We start from the raw sequence: 21,649 nt of genomic DNA, 5'->3' as shown, positions 1-21,649 counted from the left end.
ACCAATCCCAGTCCTGCTCTGGGCCCGGCTGTGTGACCGCGGGCAGTGCTCAAACCTTTCCGAGCCTCACTTCCTCCTTCTGTGAAATGGGGATCGGGAGCATCCTTATCCCAAGGTGTTGTAAAGTTCGAATAAAAAGACAGAGAGGAGCAGGACACGTACAGAGCTTGGTACGGCATGATGAGTACAGGAAGGTTAGCTGCTGAGTCGTTACATGTTTAACTCCCAGGGACAGAGTCTGGGAGTAGCCACAAAGCCAGAGCGATCTCAAAGAGGACAGGTGAACCCCAGAACCCATTTCCTCGTACCATCCATCCTCCACCCTCTCAGTCCCGGCCCCTTAACCGCTGTGTGATTTTAGGCAAGTTACTTAACCTCTCTAAGTCTCATCTCGTCATCTGTAAAATGGGCATCAGCAGTTGCGGGGTTGTGAGGTTCAGTGAGTTAATTCGAGTAAGACACCTCGGACAGCTCGCGGCACATAGAAAGCTCCCAGTAAATTTTAGTGGCCGTGAGTGTTGGAATGACCCCTTTTCATTTAACCAGATAGTTGCTCCTACTCATGCTTCAAGGCCCAAATGTCTGCTCCTGAGACACCTACTCAGATTCTGCCAACCGTGGCCCTTAATTACAGCATTGGTGACGTGAAAATCACGCGTCCACTCTCCTATCTCCCCTTCCAGGCTTTGAGCCCCTCGCGGACAGGGGCCAGGTCTGACGCATCCAGGGCCCCTGATACCTGGCACAGAATCAGATTCACTGACTGAATGAATGAATGAATGACCGTCCTGCCTGTGTTGGCAGATGTTGCCCCCACAGCCTCGTTTTCCCTGCCTGCCAGGGTGCTGTTGTCAGCTGGTGTGCCCTTAGGGAATACAGATGTCCTAAAATACAGCTGAGCAGATTGCACCAGCCTGCAGGATTATGTCAAGGTTATGGGCTTCAACTTGAAATCAGGCCCCCCGACTTCATCAGTAATTTTAATCAAGTTTACTTAACGTGGCCAAGCTTCGGCTTCTCATCCTGCAATGAGGGCTTCTTTAGGTTATTGTGAAAATTAAATGAGGTGAAGCACAGTGCCTGGCAAAACTAGGTACTTCTTCATAAAAGTTAGGTACTGTGATTATTAACAATTATTTTTCAATCAGCAAGCATCCAGTAGGGTTCAGCTTTTTCTGAAACCTTATAATCTAAAAGAACAACCACCCATTGTGAAAAAAAAATGGTTAGCTTTAGTGCTGAGTATCTCCCGTTGAGATATGAATTTCATGGCAACCTAACTACAATAACCTTGGGCAAATGACTTAGCCTCTCTGAGCCTCAGTTTCCTCATCTGTAAAATGGGGAGAATGATAATAGACCACCTATGGGATTATTGGGAAGCATTTGAGACTTGAAAGAGATGAGGGAGCAGCTATATGGGGTAACAGTGCTCCAGGCAAAGGGAACAACCCGTGCAAAGATCCTGAGGCAGGAAGGTGCCTGATTGTTAAAGGAAAAGCAGAGAGGCCAGTGCAGCTGGAGCAGAGGGAGTCGGGGGAGAGAAGAAGATGAGGCAGCTCAGTAGCAGGGCCCAGTCGTGCAAGGTGCCGTCAGCCACTGTAAGGCCTTTGACTTTGATCCTGGATGAGATGATCTGCCTTGGGTTTCACAGGCTCCCACTGTCCATTGAGTGGAGAACAGGCTGATGGGGATAAAGGTGGCAGCAGGGGGAACCAGGGGTTTGCTGAGATAGTCCAAAGGCTGTTGACAAACCTGGGTGGGGCAGTAGAGGCAGAAAATTCTGGAAATATTTTGAAGGTGGAGCCACAGGATTTGTTGATGGACTAGAGAGTGTCACCTGGTTCTTGGGCAGATTGGACAAAAGAGTTTGTGTACCTGCTTAGCACAGCACCCTACCCAGCAAGGGCTCCATAAATGTCCATGGTGGTTAATATCATCACTGGTGCTTGCTGGAATCGTAACGCTGCTAGAGCTCGCTGATGCCCTTTACTTCCTTGTGGGTAAACTGAGGCAGAGATTCAGCTGAGGTAGAACTTCACAGGGGTGGCTGGAGACCCCATCTGGCCAAGGACACAGGGGAGACAGAGGCCCTCTCGGCTGCCGCCTTGTGGTCCCTGCGCTGAGACCAGCAGAGGGCGCCAGAACGCCATGGAAGGCCTCACTGTCCTGGGTGAGCCAGCCCTGTAGAGCTGACCAGGGAAGGGCCTGCCCCACCTGCCCAGGGTTCATTCATTGACCTTTATTGAGTGACTCCTGTATGCCCAGCCCTGAGCCAGGCTATGGCTGCTGAAAGAGCTGCAGTGAAAACAGGGGACACAGCCTGGTCTGACCACCTTCTATTCCGTGTCCATCATTTCTATAAGATGGGAGCGGGCATTTATTCTGGGTTATTGGGAGGGAAGGCACAAGGAGCGAGCCCCCACATTGGAAGCTAATTTGGGTTTGAGTCCTGGCCCTTCCTCTTAATTGCTATGGGACCTTCGGCGAATTACTCAGCCTCTCTGAGTCTCCCATTCCACCTCTGTGAAATGGGGTGACATCCCTGCCCAATGCCCCCCTCCCCACGTCCACCCAGGATTGTTGTGAAGATATAGCAGGACATATGGGTAAGAAATTATCTGACAAACTGTAAAGTGCCCCATCAAGAGGGGCGGGGTGGCAATTTCCAGCATTGCTCAGAACCAGAATATCAACATACTCTGAGGGTCTAGAATTTGGACTCTGAACCCTCGGCCAGAGAGAAGAAGGAAGTGAACTTTGGCGTCTGTCAGCCACCAATTGTGTGGCTGGGCGAGCGTCAGCTCATCTTTTCAGCTCCACTTTCCTCATCTGTAAAATGGGTGATAACAGAGCTGACTTCAGAGTCCACGTGCAGAGGGGGTGAACTGTCACATGGGAGCCCCTTGGCTCTGTGTGCTCGATGCCCGGTCGCCATCATTCACGATAGCACGACCCAGTCTGTATAGATTAAGTAACTCACATTTCCCGTGTTCCTGTTCTCTGAAAAGAGAGGGCATTAAGCAGTGTGGGACCCCTTCCCTGCCCCCTGCCCCGCTGAGAAGCAGGAGTTTGCCGAGAGAGGAAACCCCACGGTGGAGTCAGCACTGTGGGTGGTATGGGGGCTTCCGGAGGCTCAGGAGGAAGGACGTAGGCTCCCCTGGTTGCAGGTGCCCCCTGAGCCCACCCCGTCTCCACAGGAGAGACCTTCCTCCCCTACTACACGGGCCGGGCCATCGATGGCATCGTCATCCAGAAGAGCATGGAGCAGTTCAGCACGGCCATCATCGTCATGTGTGTGCTGGCCATCGGCAGGTAGCGACCCACGCCCTTCCCCCACCCGCCCAGGCCTGCCGCGGGGAAGGCGGGCAGGGCCAGCTCCCGAGAGGAAAAGCGGCCAGGGAGGCCCAGGAAATGCCCCTGGGGGGCCTGTGCCTCAGCTGGTCCCCGTGGTAACCAACACCCCAACTGGCTTAGTTCTGCCCCTTTGGTTGAGCCACACCCTAGAGCAACGCCCTTCTGTCCCTACAAATGGCTTCAGTCCTCGGGGTTCCCCTTTCACCAGCACCCTCCCACCCCCCGGCGGTTTTCCAAGCGGGAAACAAGGGCCAGCCTTGTCTGTGCTCTTCTGGAAGGGAGAGGGGTCTGGCTGGCCGAGCTGGGTCCTTCACCCACAGTAAACGCAGTCCCCTCTGTGCCCTCACCTTGGGAGCTCCTGTTGGGATCAGGGAACCCCCGTGGTGGTGCCGGCTCCGGAGAGTGGGCTCGAGGTCGGGGTGCCACCCGGTCTCTGCCCTGCGAGGGGTCCACGCCTGCCAGCAGAGGGGGGTGGCGGGTGGTGGCGGTTGGCTGTCGGAAGGACGTCGTGCTATATATAACATCTCTTATCTGCAATTAGCTCATTTGCCGCAGGTATTCGGGGCGGCATTTTTACCCTCATATTTGCCAGACTGAACATTCGCCTTCGGAACCGTCTCTTCCGCTCGCTGGTATCTCAGGAGACGAGCTTCTTTGACGAGAATCGCACAGGTTGGTCCTCCTCGGGCCTCGGGTGACCTGGGGCTGGGCCCGGCCAGGTGGGCTTGCCTTGCATTGAGGATTTAAGTGGGTACGTCTATGGTCTCAGTCCTGATGGCTTTTCCTGCCGTCCAGTTCAGGATGGGGACACCCCGGGAGGCTGGCTTGGGCCTCTGGCCCTGCCTGAGCCCTGGGGAGCTGGCCTGCTGGCTGAGGTTTTGGTGTGAACTGCGGCCGCTGTAGGACCCTCGCTAGGCCACCCGATGTCCCTGCAGCAACCGGGCCTCACCTCCCACTGGCTTGTGGGAAGCACAAGGGCCGAGACTACCCAGGCCTGTGGCCTGAGAGGTCCAGTTCCTATGGGAGTGAGCAGGGCGGACATGCAGGGCAGAGCAGGGAAGACATTACAGCATCCGGCCAAGATCCAGGCTCTGAGGCAGACCAGCCTGGGTGCAAGCCCTGTCACTAACTTCGCCTCTCTGAGCCTCTGTTTTCTCCTCTGTAAGATGGGAACAATAACGGTAGCTGCCCTGTGGGATTGTTGTGAAACTCTTAGCCCAGTATCCAGCAGTCAGTAAAGGGCTTTCTGCTCCTCTCCTCCACAGCCCAGATTGTCATTTCTGTGAGGGAAGAGGGGAGCGACCCCTCTGCCAGTGACAGGGAGGAGACGTGGGTTCGGCTCTGGCTCAGGCACGGACACGCTGTGTGGTGCTGAGCGAGCTTCTTCCCTTTTCTGAGCCTCAGCTGCCTCCTCTGTGCTCTGGGAGGTGTGGAGCTGAAGCACGATGCTGGTGACAAGGCCTGGGCTCAGAGTAGCCCTCAAGGGGCATCTGCTCTTCTTCCCTCCCCACCCCGCCCAGAAGGTGGGGAAGGTCTGGGCTCCCCGAGGGTCCCCTGCCGCTGCCCACAGTGACCCCATTGCCACAGCGGGAGCTGAGCTGCCTGTGTTCCAGGGGACCTCATCTCCCGCCTCACCTCGGACACCACCATGGTCAGCGACCTGGTCTCCCAGAATATCAACATCTTCCTGCGGAACACAGTCAAGGTCACGGGCGTGGTGGTCTTCATGTTCAGCCTCTCCTGGCAGCTCTCCTTGGTCACCTTCATGGGCTTCCCCATCATCATGATGGTGTCTGACGTCTACGGCAAGTACTACAAGGTAGGCCCCGCCTGGTCCCCGCTGGGGTCTGAGCGCTGGCAGCTCCTGAGTGACCCCTTAGGCAGGTACAGGGGGCCACCAGGGGCTAGTGAAGGACTCATCGTAGGGCTGCATTTGCGTTCATTCACTGGTTCATTTCAGTCATTCAGTAAATATTTATTGAGCACCTACCGCGTCCCAGGCACTGGGATATATCAATGAAACAGACAGGGCCCCTGCCTTCAGGAGGCTTATATTCTAATAAGAGAAACAGACAATAAATAACAACAATGCTAATAATGAAAATATATAATACAGTAAAAGATCATAACTGCTAAGGAGAAAAATGAAGAGAGATTGGGAGCATTGGGGCTGGTTGTAGTTTTAAATAGATCTTTCTGAGAAGGTGGCATTTGAGTAAAGAGGTGGACAGCTCGGGGAAGCACATTCCAAGCAGAGGGCACAGCCAGTGCAAAGGCCCTGAGGTGGGAATGTGCCTGGTGCGTTTGCAGAGCCTCAGGGAGGCCGGTGAGGCCAGAGCCAGGAGTGAGGGGAGAGCAGGGAGGTGACGGGGGCCAGATGGTGTCGGCCTTTGCGGGAAGTTTGGTTTTCACTCTGAGTGCAAAGATTGCTCTCTTTCTATATGTTTGTGTCGGGGGGGAGGGCTCAGGCCCCTGGGAGCGAGGCCCTCGCCCACGATGCAGTGATGGGCAGGCAGCAGTCTCCTCAGGCCGCCCCTTGGCACTGCCTCTGTCAGAAGGGTCAGCCTGTAAGCTAGGCCCCTGCTTCACCTTCCTCCTGCTTCCTGCGATGGTGGGTGCCCCTGAGCCCTAGCGGAGCCAGGCTGGGTTCAGACACTGCAGGCGGCCCCTCCCCAGTGCTCCAGGCCTGCGGGGGCAGGGACACTCCTGAGCAGGGGCTTGGACACGTGATCAGCTCAGGGTCCCCAGTTTGGTCGGAACCCTTGGTGCCCATGACCTGAGGCCAGCCCCCAGATGGATCCATTCCCCACAATCCAATGTGTCACCTCTGGCAGAGCCCACCACCCAGGAGGGCCCTCTCCCCAGCAGTTCTGGGTCACCGGCCTCACTGTTTTCCTCCCTGAGTAGAAAAAGTAAATATATGAGTTGGAGTTGGAGCCGTTTCCCTTCCACACCGCCCTTCCTGCCTTCCTGCCAGCCCCTGGGAGGGGGAAGGAAACCCTGGAGCTCCCTGCACCGGCCCCGCCTCTGCACACACCTCAGGCCCCACCTTTAAGTTCAACCGGGCAGGACCTCAAGGAAGCCCTGTTTAGGTCTCGTACCTGTGCCCGAATGTGTAGGATACAGCCATTGCCACAAACCACACACGTCGCCCGCAGCCAGACATGACTCAAGGCGCAGCCTGGCTTCTCCCAGGACGCCTGAGTATACCGCATGCTTCCGACGGCCTGGGCGTGACTCGCAGGTCATGGGACATGCCTCTGTCTCAGCCTCCTGGGCAGGCTTCCTGGCTGGTGTGAGATTCTGAGTGTGGTTACTATTGCAAAGCCTGAATAGCGTGGCCCAGGGCGGCTTCTGGAACTCTGCGGGCAGCAGCCTGGTGGTCATGTACTTGGAACCACTTCTCAGCCATCTGTCTCCAGTTATAAGCACACGATGAGGGCAGATTTCATAGCCCGTGGTCTCCACCACCATCTAGAACTTGGCTAGGAGTTCTGGAATCTCTGTGCCAACCCTCAGGCTCTCACCTAATTTAATATATGTTGCTGGATGTAAATGGTGCCTCCTTAATGGTTAGTGTTTCTTGCGTAGTGTACAGCCTGAACAACCATCCAGGGCATCCCTGCTCTTATGCCAACACAGAATCAGGTATTGAGACTTCTTTTTCTCAGAGGATTACCCAAAACTGTATGGTCACGCATAACCTCCTCTGAATACTGGAGATGACTTCATGGTCAGCCCCCCATGCCTCAGGAGCTAGAGCCTCAGGAACTCACCCTAAGAGCCCAGCTGGAGTCTGTTCTCTGAGTTCAGCAAATCAAGCTAGAAGGGAATGGGGGAGGAGGGGAGCTGGGTCTTATCCCCTTGTCCCTGGAACTCCCTGCATAGAGCTGGCACCAACTAAAGACAGAAAACCCCAGAGAGGCCTGGGGGCTCAGGCAGAGGGTGAGACTGTCTGTTTTGGGGTCTCTTCCTTCTTGTCACTCCCTCCCACCCATAGAGGCTCTCCAAAGAGGTCCAGAATGCCCTGGCCAGAGCCAGCAGCACGGCCGAGGAGACCATCAGCGCCATGAAGACAGTCCGGAGCTTTGCCAACGAGGAGGAGGAGGCGGAGGTGTACTCACGGAAGCTGCAGCAGGTGTACAAGCTGAACAAGAAGGAGGCTGCAGCCTACATGTACTACGTCTGGGGCAGCGGGGTACGTGCCCCGGCCCGGGCAGGTCTGACACAAAGATGGGGGACCCCTAGATCAGGGCATTAGCCCAGGTCCAGGCATGCTGATGTGACACTTGACTTTGTCCCAACTTTCTGCTTATCCTCAGAGAATCTTTCTGGAAAGGAATTCAGCCTCTCGGTGCATGTCCTCAAACAGGGCACCTCCTCTCTCCCTCTCGCCTGGGCATGGGGTGGCAGGGTAGGAGCTTTCTTTTCCCAGCTAGGGAAGCGTCCCTGCCAAGGTGGGGAGTCACCCCAAGGCCAGCTGGGACCCATCCTCAGCCACTTCCCTGCAGGTCCTATGTCACAACCACACACATGCCCCCATTAGAGTGTCCAGCTCACTCCCTGGGGGTGAGTTATAGCCCCACCTGGAGAAGGAGTACTTGGGTCCTGTCACTGTGTGCTGGCCACATCTGAGGGTGGGCTGTTGGGGAACAGCTGGGGTAGGAATGAGGAGGGTTTGGAGTTTAGGGGGAGGAAGGAGAGGGTGGTCTACAGGGAAAGCAGGGAATAAGGACCTTCTGGGTTCCCCCAGGGTGGGCCACCCCTCAAAAGTGCCCAGCCAGGGAGAAGAAGGGCCTGAAATCCAGCTCAGCTAGCCAAGCCTCTTGGCAATCTGCCCACCATCAGGGGCACCTCTTGCCGCTTGTGCAAAGGCACTGTGGTCCAGCCATTGATCTAGTTCTGACCCAGCATCACTGGCTTGGGATGGGGAGGGGAAAATACGGACCCAGTGGGTTGTCATGGGTACGCAGGTCCCACTCCTCTCGCAGACCACTCCCCCAGGCACCAGAGGGGGCTGGAGGCAAGTACACCCTGGACATAGCCCCTCCTTCATGGAAACACAGAACTCATCTGCTTTGCCTGGCTTGCTGTGTGACCTTAGCCAGTGGACTCAGCCTCTCTGAACCATGCTCTTCCCAATAAGGAGAAGACTAATAGCTCCAGTTTGGCCTCGCTGAGGTGCTTGGGGGCTGTGTATGTGTGCCAGGGCCTTACAAAGAAAGCCTTGTTCCCAGCCAGGCTCATGGCCTGTTCCAGCTGGGGGCCTTTGCAGGGAAAAACTCCATGGTGGGGGCGGGGAGGGCATGAGTGACAGAAGGGCCCCAGCTTGTGGGAGGCCATCCCTGCTGCAGGCTGGAGTTTCAGTCTGGCTGTGAGTGAGGAGCCCACAGCTGCTCTCACCTCCCCTGCGGGGCAGGGAACAGAGGGGCTGGGGGGAAGGTCTGAGCCAGGGCCCCCACGACTCAGACCCCCCTTTCCCTCTTCCCTCCAGCTCACGCTGCTGGTGGTCCAGGTCAGCATCCTCTACTATGGGGGCCACCTCGTCATCTCAGGGCAGATGACCAGCGGCAATCTCATCTCCTTCATTATCTACGAGTTTGTCCTGGGAGATTGTATGGAGGTGAGGGGCCGGCTGGGGGAGGGGGGCCCTGGGGAGAAGGGAGGGGGAGGGGAGAGGGATCTAAATGGGGGTGCTCCAGGGTTCACGGGAGGTGGTATTTCTTTCTAAAGAACGTGACAATACCAGTAATACTAGTAAAGAGAGTAATACATACAAGTGACAGCAACTCCATTTAAGGAGCAAAGTGGCAACGACAGCAATTATTTTAGAAGATTCTCCTCGGTCTCAGTGCTACTCCAGTCCCCATTTCCCAGAAAAAGAAGCTGAAGCTCAGAGTGGTTAAACGACTTGCCCACCACGTTCGTAGGGGAACCGACTTCAGAGCCAGATGGTCTGACTTTATTTTAACCCACTTTAAAGAGTAGCTCCATGGAAAAAGAACAGAGTGGGTTTTTTTTTTTTAATAGATTATGTCTTAATTTGGCTCCGCCCACCAGCAGGTCCCGAGACTAGGGAGCTGGGGTGCTTGTGCCGAAGCTGCCATCAGTCACTGCTGGAGGATGCTTGGGGTGCTTCTCTGGTCTGCCTCCCTCCCCCCACAAAGCCCTCCGGCGTTGAGGTTGAGCCTCTGTGTCCTGCAATGATAAAGCTCAAAGTTGCGGCAGGGGAGGGGCGGGTTAGCGTCTGCTGCAGATGGCACTTTGCGTTAGCTGCAGTCATCCATGCAGTGTCATTTGAATCAGCGTCTCGGAATCCATGCTTCAGAAATACCCACACTAGTGGGCAAAGACACGTGTCCCGGGATGTTCAGTGCGGCATTGTTTATAATGGTGAAAAGTTAAATGCCTGTCAACCAGCGACTGGGTGAATACAGTACATCTGTATTCTAGAAACAGTCCATCTGTGCTATGAAAGCTAGGCAACAGCCACAGAAATGAGGTAGAGCTGTGTGCACTGGCATGGAAAGAACCCTAAGACATGCTGTTAGTGAAAGAGCTGATCCCCGAGTCATAAGGATGGTCTGATCCCATTTGTGGGTTTTTTTTTTCATCTCAAAATGATTTAATTACATATGTCCATGTGTTTGTAAAAGCACAGAGAAAGGACTCGAAAGACACAGTACTCGGATAACCGGGGCCACCTCTGGGATGAAGCAAGAAGGACAACTTATACACAGCACTTGTATCTCAATAGGAATAATTATATCCAGATATTATGACAATAGCCATAGCTGTGGTGTGTTGGGGGTTTACTATGTGCTGAGCACTGTCTTCGCGGAACCATGACAGTGGTACTAATATCATCCCCATTTCATCAACCAGGACCCGCAGTCACAGCTCATAAGGGCCTGAACTCGGGAGCCAGACGTGCCTGGGTTCGAATCCTGGCTCTGCCACTTCCTGGCTGTGTGACCTGGGGGAAGTTACTTGAGCTCTCTGTGCCTCAGTTTCCGTATCACCAGAAAGGAGATAATGATAGAACCTACCTCGTAACATATATAAGTACTCAGTGAAATGAGTCATTATTCACACTTATACTTGTGTATATTTTTACCCAAGGAGATATATAGTATAAATTAAGGACGATTTTTAAAATTGAAATTTAAAAATTCTGTGACAGCTGAAAGAGGAAGGTCCGATTCCTGTTCTGCCACATTCTGCCTAGTTCATTTAACTTCTCTGTGCTTCCGTTTCCTCCTCTGGCGGGTGATAACACCTACTCTGCTGGACGGTGGTGAGGTTTAGCTGTAACACACAAGGCACCAGTAGTTTTTATTGCTGTCCTCATTTTTTCATTGTCGTCATGATCTGCTGTACTAGCAGGTGGGGCTCCAGCAGCCTCCTGTGGGCACCCCGCCCCCAGAACTGCTGCTGTGTTCTTGCTCTCTCCTCACCCCCTTCAGCTCTCTGGCACCGTGGCGGGGGTGGGGGTGTGTGTCCCAGGATTGGGGTGTCGCTGGGTCAGGAACGTGTGTCTACTCCCCCCGCAGTCCGTGGGCTCAGTCTACAGCGGCCTGATGCAAGGAGTGGGGGCCGCGGAGAAGGTGTTCGAGTTCATTGACCGGCAGCCAACCATGGTACATGATGGGAACTTGGCCCCCGACCACCTGGAGGGCCGGGTGGACTTTGAGAACGTGACCTTCACCTACCGCACTCGGCCCCATACCCAAGTCTTGCAGGTGAGAGAGGGCCCAAGCCTCCACCCCCACCCCCACCAAGTCATCCTTTCCCTCATCCCATCTCTCACACACCTCCTACAGGCCAGGCCATGGCAGTGCAGCCAGGAACATGAAAGGCCAGGAACACTGAAGACAGATCATTAACAAGAGGATTCCCGGAGAAGTGCTAGGAAGGCAATAAGTCAGGGGTAGTCTGCAGAGATGGTATTAGCAGTCAAGGAGGGCTTCTCGGAGGAGGTGACATTTGCTGTGAGACCTAAACAAGGAACAGGAGCCAGCCAATGGCTCTCTGCAGAAAGAACATTCCAGGCAAAGGAGACAAGTATAAAAGTGCTGCCAAATCCTAGAAAGGAGAGCATTCTGGGGGCCGGCGGTGGGGCAGGCTGGGAAGGGTGCCCGCCTGCATCTGAGGCCAGAACATATGAGCCAGGGGCCCCACACCGTGTCTGCGTGTTCCTTGCAGAATGTCTCCTTCAGCCTGTCCCCAGGAAAGGTGACAGCGCTCGTGGGGCCGTCGGGCAGTGGGAAGAGCTCCTGCGTCAACATCCTGGAGAACTTCTACCCCCTGGAAGGGGGTCGCGTGCTGCTGGATGGGAAGCCCATCAGCGCCTATGACCACAAGTACTTGCACCGAGTGGTACGTGCATGGGCCTTTGCTGCCCTCCTCCGCCCTTTCCTTGTCTGACCTTCTCTCCCGCGAGCACGCACACAGGTGCAGGGAAGAGGGCTCAAGACACACGTACATTTCAAAGAATTATCACCAGTTCAAGAAATGGAACATTCCAGCACTCTCCCCCCAAGAAGCAGCGTCTTGCCTGATGCTCACGATCGTCATTTCCGTGCTTTTCTTTTGTTCCCATCTCTGTGCCTCCCCGAACAGCGCAGCTGTGTTTTGCTAGTTTTGAACTCCATCTGGCTGGAACCGTAACGTGTGTATTCTTTGTGTCTTGTTCCTTCCACTCAGTGTTATTTGTGAGTTTTCCAGGTTGAGGCTGTGTTTGTAGTTCATTCATTTTCATTTCTGGAAGATAATCCACTGTGTAAACATGGCACAGTCCGTTTATACATTCTGTTCTTGATGGATATTTCGGTTGTTTCCTGTTTTTTTACTATTACCAGCAATACCGATATGGACAGTTTAGTCCATATCACGGTACCCATGGGTGGGTAGGTTCGCCCAGAGCCTCAGCTTTAGTAGTTACTGCCATTAAGGTGGTTTACTTTTTTTTTTTTTTTTACACATTACATCCCCACTAGCAGTGGATGAGAGTTCAGGTTGTTCTGCATTTAAGTTATCTCCAGTATCTAAAGGAGGCTATTCATGACCTTACAGTTTTGGGTAATACTCTCAGAAAAGTAGACTCGACACCTGATCCTGTGCTGGCATAAGAGCAGGGATGCCCTGGACGGTCGTTCAGGCTGCACACTATACAAGAAACACCAACTATTAAGCAGACACTATTTACATCGTCTACATACATTAAGATATATGAGAGCCTGAGAGTTGGCACAGAGATTCCAGAACTTCTGGCCAGTTGTAGATGCTGGTGGAGGCCACAGATTGTGAAATCTTCCCACCTATCTGTATATAACCAGAGACAGATGGTGGAAAAGTGGTCCCAGGTTTGCCCCCACCAGGCTGCTGCCCACCAGAGTTCTGGAAGTGGCTCCTAGAAAGAGCTGTTCAGGCTTTGCAATAGTTAACATACTCAGACACTTAATCTTCTCAGACTGTTAATATTGCCAGTCCTGAATCTGTACCAGTTGGTATTTAGAGGTAGTTCAGTGTAGAGGTCTTTTGCATTTTCCTGGTGACTAAAGATGTTAAGTCCCTTTTCATATGTTTATTGGTTATTTGGATTTCCTCTTTTGTGAATACCTTCTCTATAAATTTGAATTTTTAATTTTCGTAAACCCAAAGCAGTAAAACTCAACAACCTAACCATATTCCCATATATTCAGAGAATTTTATAACAAAGATGTGAGGTGACTCCACCTCACCTTTTGAATTCCACTCCGTGTCGGGAACCAGCATTGGCAGTTTAGTCAATATCCTTTCCAACGTGTTTCCTTTATATAAACATATCTATATATAAAGGCACATATGCTTTTTTTAAACAAAAATAGAAATGTGATATATATATTACAGTTTGATTTTATGGGTGCACTGTAATCATTTAACCAATCCTCTATTTATGGAGAATTAGATTGTTTTGTTTTGTTTTCCTTTTTCCGTTTTTGCTATTTACAGTGTTGCAATGATATCCTCCAACTATATACAAATTCCTAAAACTGAGACCATGAGACAATAGCTCCTTTCCGTCGCTCTGTTACGGGGAGGGGGCACCAGCCAGGGAGGTCCCTGTGGCCTGGGTTTGCTGTGCCCTCTTGCCTCCCGCCAGGGACAGGCTGACTCACAGAGTTACACTCTACACTCTTTCTCTCTCTTTCCTTCCAGGTCAGGGGCAGCCAGTAAGCTCCGTCTTGGAGGTCAGGGAGCTTGACTGGGCCCAGAGCAGCAAGCTTAGCGGGGCCCCAGTTTGCTGGTCAGGGAGGCTGAGGGCTTGTGCAGAAAGTGGACTCCACTGTTCGGAAAGAAGAGAGGCAGCTGAATGCAGCTGCCGGCCGCGGGCCCTGATCAGATTTCAGACCTAAGGCTCCCGGCGTCACTCAGGCCCAGGGCTCGCGAGGTTCCTGGTGACAGCTGGACAGACGTGTTCCAGGCCTCTCACAGCCCATCCTTCCTCCTCCGCAGATCTCCCTGGTGAGCCAGGAGCCAGTGCTGTTCGCGCGCTCCATCACAGACAACATCTCCTACGGCCTGCCCACCGTGCCCTTCGAGGTGGTGGTGGAGGCCGCACAGAAAGCAAATGCCCACGGCTTCATCATGGAACTCCAGGACGGCTACAATACAGGTACAGAGCCCAGAGCGTCGCCTCCACCGTGCCTGGAGGTCCGCCCTCAGGGATGCACCCCTGAGTTACGCACTGCCCTCTGCCAGCTGAAACTCACGTAACATAAACTTAACCACTGTATTTTAAGTGAACAATTCAGCGGCATTTAGTACATTCACAATGCTTTACAACTACCACCTCTGTTTAGTTCCAAAACATTATTTTTTTTAAAAAAGACACTTTTTTCTTTTATTTTTTTAAAATTTATTTCTTTATTTAATTTTTAATTTTTTGGCCACGTTGGGTCTTCGTTGCTGCGCACAGGCTTTCTCTAGTTGTGGTGAGCGGGGGCTTCTCATTGCAGTGGCTTCTCTTGTTGCAGAGCATGGGCTCTAGAGTGCAGGCTCAGTAGTTGTGGCGCACGGGCTTAGTTGCTCCGCAGCATGTGGGATCTTCCCGGACCAGGGCTCGAACCCATGTCCCCTGCATTGGCAGGTGGATTCTTTTTTTTTTTTTTTTTTTTTTTTTTTTTTTTTTTAAACATCTTTATTGAAGTATAATTGCCTTACAATAGTGTGTTAGCTTCTGCTTTATAACAAAGTGAATCAGTTATACATATACAATATGTTCCCATTTCTCTTCCCTCTTGCATCTCCCTCCCTCCCACCCTCCCCATCCCACCCCTCTAGGTGGTCACAAAGCACCGAGCTGATCTCCCTGTGCTATGCGGCTGCTTCCCACTAGCTATCTATTTTACATTTGGTAGTGTATATATGTCCATGACACTCTCTTACCCTGTCACATCTCACCCCACCCCTTCCCCCTATGGCAGGTGGATTCTTAACCACTGCGCCACCAGGGAAGTCCCCGAAATATTATTATTTAAAAATAATATATGTATTATATTCATTAATTATAGTGACTTAATTTTATATTAGTAAATATTTTAATTTAATAAGTTGAACAATATATTAACTTATAGATTTTATTTAACATATTTAAAAATTTTAACTCTCGCAATGGGACTATTCATACAATTCAAAACTAAAAAAGTAGACGTAACGATATCCAATGCAAAGTTTTATTTCATCCCGGTCTTCACCGCCAGGTCCCCCCTGCCCCCACCAAAACATCTTTCATTATTTTCTTACATGTCCTTTGGAATTTCTTTATGCACATATGAATATGTATTTTTATTCCCTCCCGCCCTTTTACAGAAAAAAACCCAGCACCTTCTATTCTGCCCCCCGGCTTTTTTAAGTGACCTTTCCATATTGATACCTAGAAAGCTGCTCTTTTTTTAACTACTGCATAGTATTCTGTTGTGTGGCTTTATAATAATTTACTCAAGAAGAACTGATTTCCTGTTTCCTATTGATGGACATTTGGTTGTGTTTTTTTTTTTGTTTTTTGTTTTTTTGCAATAACAGTGCTGTGAGTCACTGCATGAGAAGGTGAATCTGTAGGAAATATTCACAGAGATGGGTTTGCTGGTCCAAGGGCTGTGCCTCTGTAATTGTGCGCTGTAGACTTGTCCAGCACAGCCGGATAGACACCGCGGCGGGCGTGTGCACGGCAGCACAGGGCCCGCACCAGCAGTACCTCAGGGAGAGGAGGGAGTGCCCTTTCCCCTCAGCCGCAGCAGCACAGTGTGCTGTCAAACGTTTGGGTTTTTGCCAGGTTAATAGGTAAAAGTTGGTATCTTGGTACCAGTTGCACATAGCTGTAATTTGCACGCCTCTTATGAACAGGGAGGCAGAGCATCCTTTCATGAGGTTTCCAGCCTGCGGCCCTTTTAGCCCCACCTTTTCCTGGGGAGCAGAGCTCCTGTGGCAGCAGGGAAGGGCGGAGGCGGGGGTTGCTCGCTGCTCCCCAGGGCCCCCGGCCTCACCTCCCGCTCACTTGCCCCTGTGTCTCTGCCACGCAGAGACGGGGGAGAAGGGTGCCCAGCTGTCGGGCGGCCAGAAGCAGCGGGTGGCCATGGCCCGGGCTCTGGTGCGGAACCCACCCGTTCTCATCCTGGACGAAGCCACCAGCGCCCTGGACGCAGAGAGCGAGTACCTGGTGAGTTGCGGGGTAACGGGTGATGCTGGAGCTAGAGCAGCTCCAGGTGGCCAGAGTCTTCCCTCCACCCCGCGGACGGCTGCAGGGACCCTCCCGGGCCATCAGCTTCCCGGACTAGGGTGTTCCGGAGCTGAGGGCAGGGAGCGGGGGCAGAGGAGGCCCAGGGCATGGTCACCCTGGCCCAGCCTCTGGCTCTAGGTGTTGAAATTATATGGAATTGGGTTAGGGGTCAGGAGGTGTGGGACGTGGATAGGAGCCCCACCCTGCAGCTCATGGCTTGAGCGTGTCTCTTACCCGCTGAGTCTCATTTCACTGGTAAAGAAAGAAGGGCCCCATAGTGTATCTGAAGAGGACCAGCTACCTCAGTCACTCCATGGGTCAATTCATTTATTACACAGGTATTTAATGTGCGCCTCCCGGGCACCAGGCGCTGTTCTACGCACCGGGGTTACATTGGCCCCTGCCCCCAAGGTGTTTCCAGTCCGGAGGGGGAGACAGATAACAAGGAGATAAGCATGAGTTCACCCTGGGGCCTGTGCTATGTAGAAAATGAAACAGTCATGTGGGGACTTCACTGGCGGCCCAGCAGTTAAGACTCCGCGCTTCCAGGGCAGGGGACGCGGGTTCGATCCCTGGTTGGGGAACTAAGATCCCAGATGCCGCACAGTGTGGCCAAAACAAAAAACAAAAAAAGAAGAAGAAATAGTCATGTGATAGAGAGATTGAGGGAAGGGTCACTATTGTCAGAGAGAAACACTGCTGGACATTACATTAAAGCTGGGAAAACAGATTTTATTAGTAGCTACTGTCAGTAGGGAAAAGAGCTGAGCCCCATTCCTGTGCAGGGGTGACAGTGGTGACGGTGCCTTTCACAGGGAGATTGAGGGTGTAGGGATGGTGCAAGAGTGGGGGACCAGGAGAAACTCACAAAGGGCTGGGCAGTGCAAGTGTGATCAGTCCCCATGGCTGCTGGCCAGCAGCGGTTGTCCGCTACGGAGACTGGGAGACGGGGGCCCTAACCTTCCCATGATTACAGTGAGAGGGCATTCAGGTCCCAGAGAAAAACATTCCTGAGTTTTAGGAGATCTGCATATATATCTCCAGGGGACAGGGGAAGGTTTTACAATTATAAGCCCTTTTTGGTAAATGCTCTAAGAAAAGGAGCTCTGGGGCCCACTGTCAGGTGATGTCTAGAACAGTCAATTCTCCTGGCAGCACTGGGCATGTAGGGGCTGGGGTCATCCTAGCAACAAGGCCTTGAGCTGCAGAAGCCCCCTGGAGTGTGGCCATCTTAGTGCAGAGTTTGGATGGGGTCACACGTGCCAAGAATCCTGCAGTTCATGCCAACAGAACCAGGGTCATCAGGTCCCACTTGAGCTGAGACCAGAAAGGAAAGGAGACAGCCAGAGGGGGGCTGGGTACAAGAGTCCCAGGGAGAGGGGGCAGTGGGGGCAAAGTCCCAGAGCAGGTCCACAGCCAAGCCCCAAGGTCAGCGTGGCTGGCGGTGGGGTGAGGCAAGGACAGAGTCATAGGGGGACACAAGCTCCTCAGGCCCTGGAAAGGAGTTTGGATTGTTTTCCATTAATAGATTTTTATTTTATTTTTTTAGAGCAGGTTTAGGTTTAAAGAAAATTAAGCAGAAAGTACAGAGAGTTCCCGTATATCCCCCTCCCCGCACCACGAACAGTGTTGCCTGTTATTAACATCTTGCATTAGCGGTACATTGGTTCCAGTTGACAAGCTGGCATTAATGCATTATCTCTATTAACTCAAGGCCACAGTTCATATTAGGGGTCACTGTTTGTGTTGCGCATTCTATGGGTTTTGACAAATGCAGAATGTCACGTTATGCAGAATAGTTTCACGGCCCTAAAACTCGCCCAGGAGTTTGGATTTTATCCTAAATGGGACAGGAAGCTCTTGGAGGGCTTGGAGCATGAGTTCAACAAGAACTGATTAAAAATGTTAACTCCACGTGGGCAATGGATGGGAGCAGGGCAGGGAAGTTGCAGGCATCCAGACAAGAAGGAATGGTGGCAGAGGTGGAAAGATGGCACAGAGACACACCGGGGAGATGGAGCTACAGGACTTGCTGATGGGTCGGATTCGGGTGATAAGGGAAGGATGAGGAACCAGGTGATGCCGGGTTTTGTCGGCATGAGCTTCGGGGCTGACCGTGAGACCGTTAACCAAGGCCAAGGTTAGAGGAAGGAGCAGGAAGACCAGAGACCGCCGTGTCAGGGGCCCCTCTGTCATTCGCCGAGCACTGCCCTGTGTCGGGCTCTGAGCTTCATCCCCCGCGGACAAAAACCAGGGAGCAGGTCCTGTGCCAGCCCTCGCTTTACAAGCGAGGAAGCCTCAGGGAGGCTGAGCGTCCATAGGACGCGGCGGGTCTGGGATCCCCGCCCGGACCAGGCGGGGCAGTGGGTGGCGGCGGAGACGCCCTCGTGAGCCGGGGCCCTCCTGTCTCCGCAGATCCAGCAGGCCATCCACGGCAACCTGCAGAAGCACACGGTGCTCATCATCGCGCACCGGCTGAGCACGGTGGAGCGGGCCCACCTCATCGTGGTGCTGGACAAGGGCCGCGTGGTGCAGCAGGGCACACACCAGCAGCTGCTGGCCCAGGGCGGCCTCTACGCCAGGCTGGTGCAGCGGCAGATGCTGGGGCTCGAGCCCGCCTCGGACTGCACGGCCGGCCACAGGGAGCCGCCGGGCAACGGCAGTCACAAGGCCTGACCGTGGGCCCTGCCTCTCCCGGTGGGGCAGAGGCTCCAGTGCCCGCCTGGCAGATGTGCCCACGGGGGCCCCCCAGCCGCCCCCGCTGCCCTCCGAGCCCAGGTCCACGGCAGTGGAGGGCCAGCTGCCCTGTCCCACGTGTCCCCGCTTCCTGCGTCTTGCCCCCGGTTCCCACCCTGTTCCCCGGGCGACCACCACCCTCCTGCTGCCATGAGCCACCCCCTCCAGTCTGGGCAGTGGAAACACCACTGGTCTCTCCAGCTGGTCTCCCAAGGTTTCTAAGCGAAGGTAGAGCTACCTTTTTAAACCAAGATCTTAACCAGGTTTTTTACTGCTTGGTTCTGATGGGCCCCAATCTCCTAGATTTCAAAAACGTTTTTCTAATTGGGAGCAATGATGGGCAAGTTCACTGAGATGTTCTAGAGACTTCTGAGCCGGGAGTGAATGACCCTTCCTAAGAGCCTGGGGGATGTCAGGGAGAACTAGGCCTCTACCCTTTGCCCCTGGAGAGAAGGGGCTTCCCTGTCCCGGGGTGCGGTGGGGGGGGACACGGGGAGGGGACTTCCTGTCTCTCCCTCTTCCCAGCTTTGTGAGTCAGGCCAAGGGTGGGTAGGGAGTGGAAGGCGCCTGCCTGCCCTCACCCCCTCCGCCCTCCCAAATCTAAGCCAGTCTCACTGTGAACCACTACGGACCTTAAGTGGGGGAGTGAGGGGCTGGCCAGGCCTGGTGGAGCCTCGGGGGGTCCCTGGCCCGGCGCCCAGCGCTAGCCCCTCCCCCTGCCCCTCCCCTGGCTGGTGGCCCCTTCCCACATCCACCCTGCCGCTCTGCTCTTCTGAGGCCCTTTGGACGTTCGGGAGTCGCGTTCTCTTCCCTGTCCAGTGGACGGGACACTGGCAAAGCCCAGGTCTGGCTTTGTAGCGGGGTTGCAAGATGTTGGGAGAACCCGGTCAATAAAGTATACTACCTCTGACCCCTGACTTCTGACCTCTTCCTGGGCCGTCTGCCTCATCGCCTGGTTAGGTTTCTCCATCCACTAACTCTCCCCCGGCCCTGCCTGGTGTAGTTGTGGGGAGACTTTGGGTGGTCTGGGGCCTCCGGCCAGTGTCCAGGAGCCCCTTCACGTCCCCAGGACCCCAGCGCAGACATCCATGTCTGTCTGTCTTTCTCCATGGGGCTTGTGCGGGATAACAGAGACCTGTCTCCTCTAAATCCCTGGGGCTTCTGTACCTCCCGGGAAAGCCGAGACCCAACAAATGCCACCTGTTTTTTTCCATCAGGGACGGGGCGCCCCACGCCCACCAGCCCATGGCGCCGAGAAATATTACCCAGCAGAACAGCTCAATCAGAAGAGAGGCTTAGGACGGGACACAGGAAGACCTCCTGGTGGTGGTTCTTACTTGCTGGATTGTGTGGAAGTCTGGGGTCCCGGGAGGGGGGGTTGGGCAGTGGCTTTTACCAACTGGTAGAGAAGTATTTCAATATTTTAACTACTGGTACAGTCACACTGCATATACCAGCTCCATGTCTGCCGTGTACCCGTTTTCCTGCCAATTAAAACAAGGCCTGAGACCCAGACTGTTGCCAGCTGGGTCCCCTGCTTGCTCTCAGGGGCTTGGGCCTGCCTGGAGCATCTTATTTATCCAGGACCCTCTGGCTCCCCGCCTGAAGAAGCCATCATGAGCCTGAGAACTGGGTTCCACAGCAAGAACCTGCTCGGGCCCAGGCTGGGGTTTCAGGTGGAATCGGAGAGACACCAGGTGCTTATCACCCATTCTCATTTAATCCTCACAACAACCAGTTCTCTCCCCATTTAAAAAATTTTATTTGTTTATTTATTTAGGCCGTGTCGTGTAGCATGCAGGATCTTTGTTCCCCGACCAGGGATCGAACCCGTACCCCCTGCAGTGGAAGCGTGGAGTCCTAACCACTGGATCACCAGGGAAGTCCTTCTCCCCATTTTAAAGTTGAGGAATCCAAAGCTCAGAGAGGTTAATTTACCCTATGCCACACTGCCAAGACCCCACAGCTAAACCCCCAAGAGTAGGGAATGAAAATGTTGTGGGGCATTGTTATCTGGACTCTTTCTGTGCTTACCATTCCATAATAAAAATACATATAAATTTTAAAATGCTGTGAAAAACCCAACAAGATACATAGGTGAGTTCAATTCAGGCAGGAGGAAAGTTGAGACAGCTGTAAGGGGCTTCCCCATTTATCATCCCCTCTCTGGGCCTCAGTGTTCTCACCTGGAAAGGGGGATGATGTGTCGCAAGGATGGAAGGAGAGATTGAACCTCCTGCCTGGGGCGGGGGGCGGGGGCGGCGCTTGGAGGAGGAGTATTGGTTTCCTGCGGCCGCTATAACAAATGACCACAAACTGGGTGCCTTAAAACAACAGAAACGTATTCTCTCCCAGTTCTGGCGGCCGGAAGTCTGACATCGAGGTGTCTGCAGGGCCGCGCTCCCTCCGAAGGCTCTAGGGGAGATTCCTTCCTGGCCTCTTCCACCTTCTGGTGGCTCCAGGTGTTCCTTGCTTGTGGCCGTATCCCTCCCATCTCTGCCTTCGTCTTCACATGGGCTTCTTCCCTGTGCATCTTAAATCTCCCCCTGCCTTTCTCTTATAAGGACATTTGTCATTGCATTTTGAGTCCATGTGGAAAATCCAGAATGATCTCATCTTGAGATTCTGAATTATATCTGCAAAGACCCTTTTTCCAAGTAAGGTCACACTCACGGGTTCCAGGGATTTGACGTGGATCTCTCTTGCGGGGGACCCTGCAGCCTTTCATCCGAGTGGCTTTGCATCCCTTGCACTGCCCCTACCCGGGGGCCACTGCCCTGGCCATCTCAAGGCTTC

The 21,649-nt window shown here is 53.5% G+C and overlaps 1 protein-coding gene across 10 annotated transcripts in view; it reads left to right on the top strand.

Annotated features, from left to right (window-relative positions):
• Positions 1-19,763, top strand: part of ABCB9 (ATP binding cassette subfamily B member 9) — a 30,608-nt gene extending 10,845 nt beyond the window's left edge. For all 10 annotated transcript variants that reach the window (XM_082353851.1, XM_082353848.1, XM_082353850.1 and 7 more), the window contains 10 exons: positions 3,201-3,315; positions 3,899-4,029; positions 4,971-5,176; positions 7,358-7,555; positions 8,852-8,980; positions 10,911-11,099; positions 11,563-11,736; positions 13,855-14,014; positions 15,921-16,057; positions 18,533-19,763. In XM_082353851.1, coding sequence (XP_082209977.1) covers positions 3,201-3,315; positions 3,899-4,029; positions 4,971-5,176; positions 7,358-7,555; positions 8,852-8,980; positions 10,911-11,099; positions 11,563-11,736; positions 13,855-14,014; positions 15,921-16,057; positions 18,533-18,793 — 1,700 coding nt within the window. In that variant the 3' untranslated portion in view covers positions 18,794-19,763. The remainder of the gene's footprint in view (positions 1-3,200; positions 3,316-3,898; positions 4,030-4,970; positions 5,177-7,357; positions 7,556-8,851; positions 8,981-10,910; positions 11,100-11,562; positions 11,737-13,854; positions 14,015-15,920; positions 16,058-18,532) is intronic.
• Positions 19,764-21,649: the final 1,886 nt, after the last annotated feature.

This window comes from Balaenoptera borealis (assembly GCF_965194805.1).
Source record: "Balaenoptera borealis genome assembly, chromosome: 14".
In the NCBI taxonomy this organism is placed as follows: domain Eukaryota; kingdom Metazoa; phylum Chordata; class Mammalia; order Artiodactyla; family Balaenopteridae; genus Balaenoptera; species Balaenoptera borealis.
The sequence above is the reverse complement of the archived record's forward strand: the minus strand, read 5'-3'. Positions and strand labels throughout refer to the sequence as shown.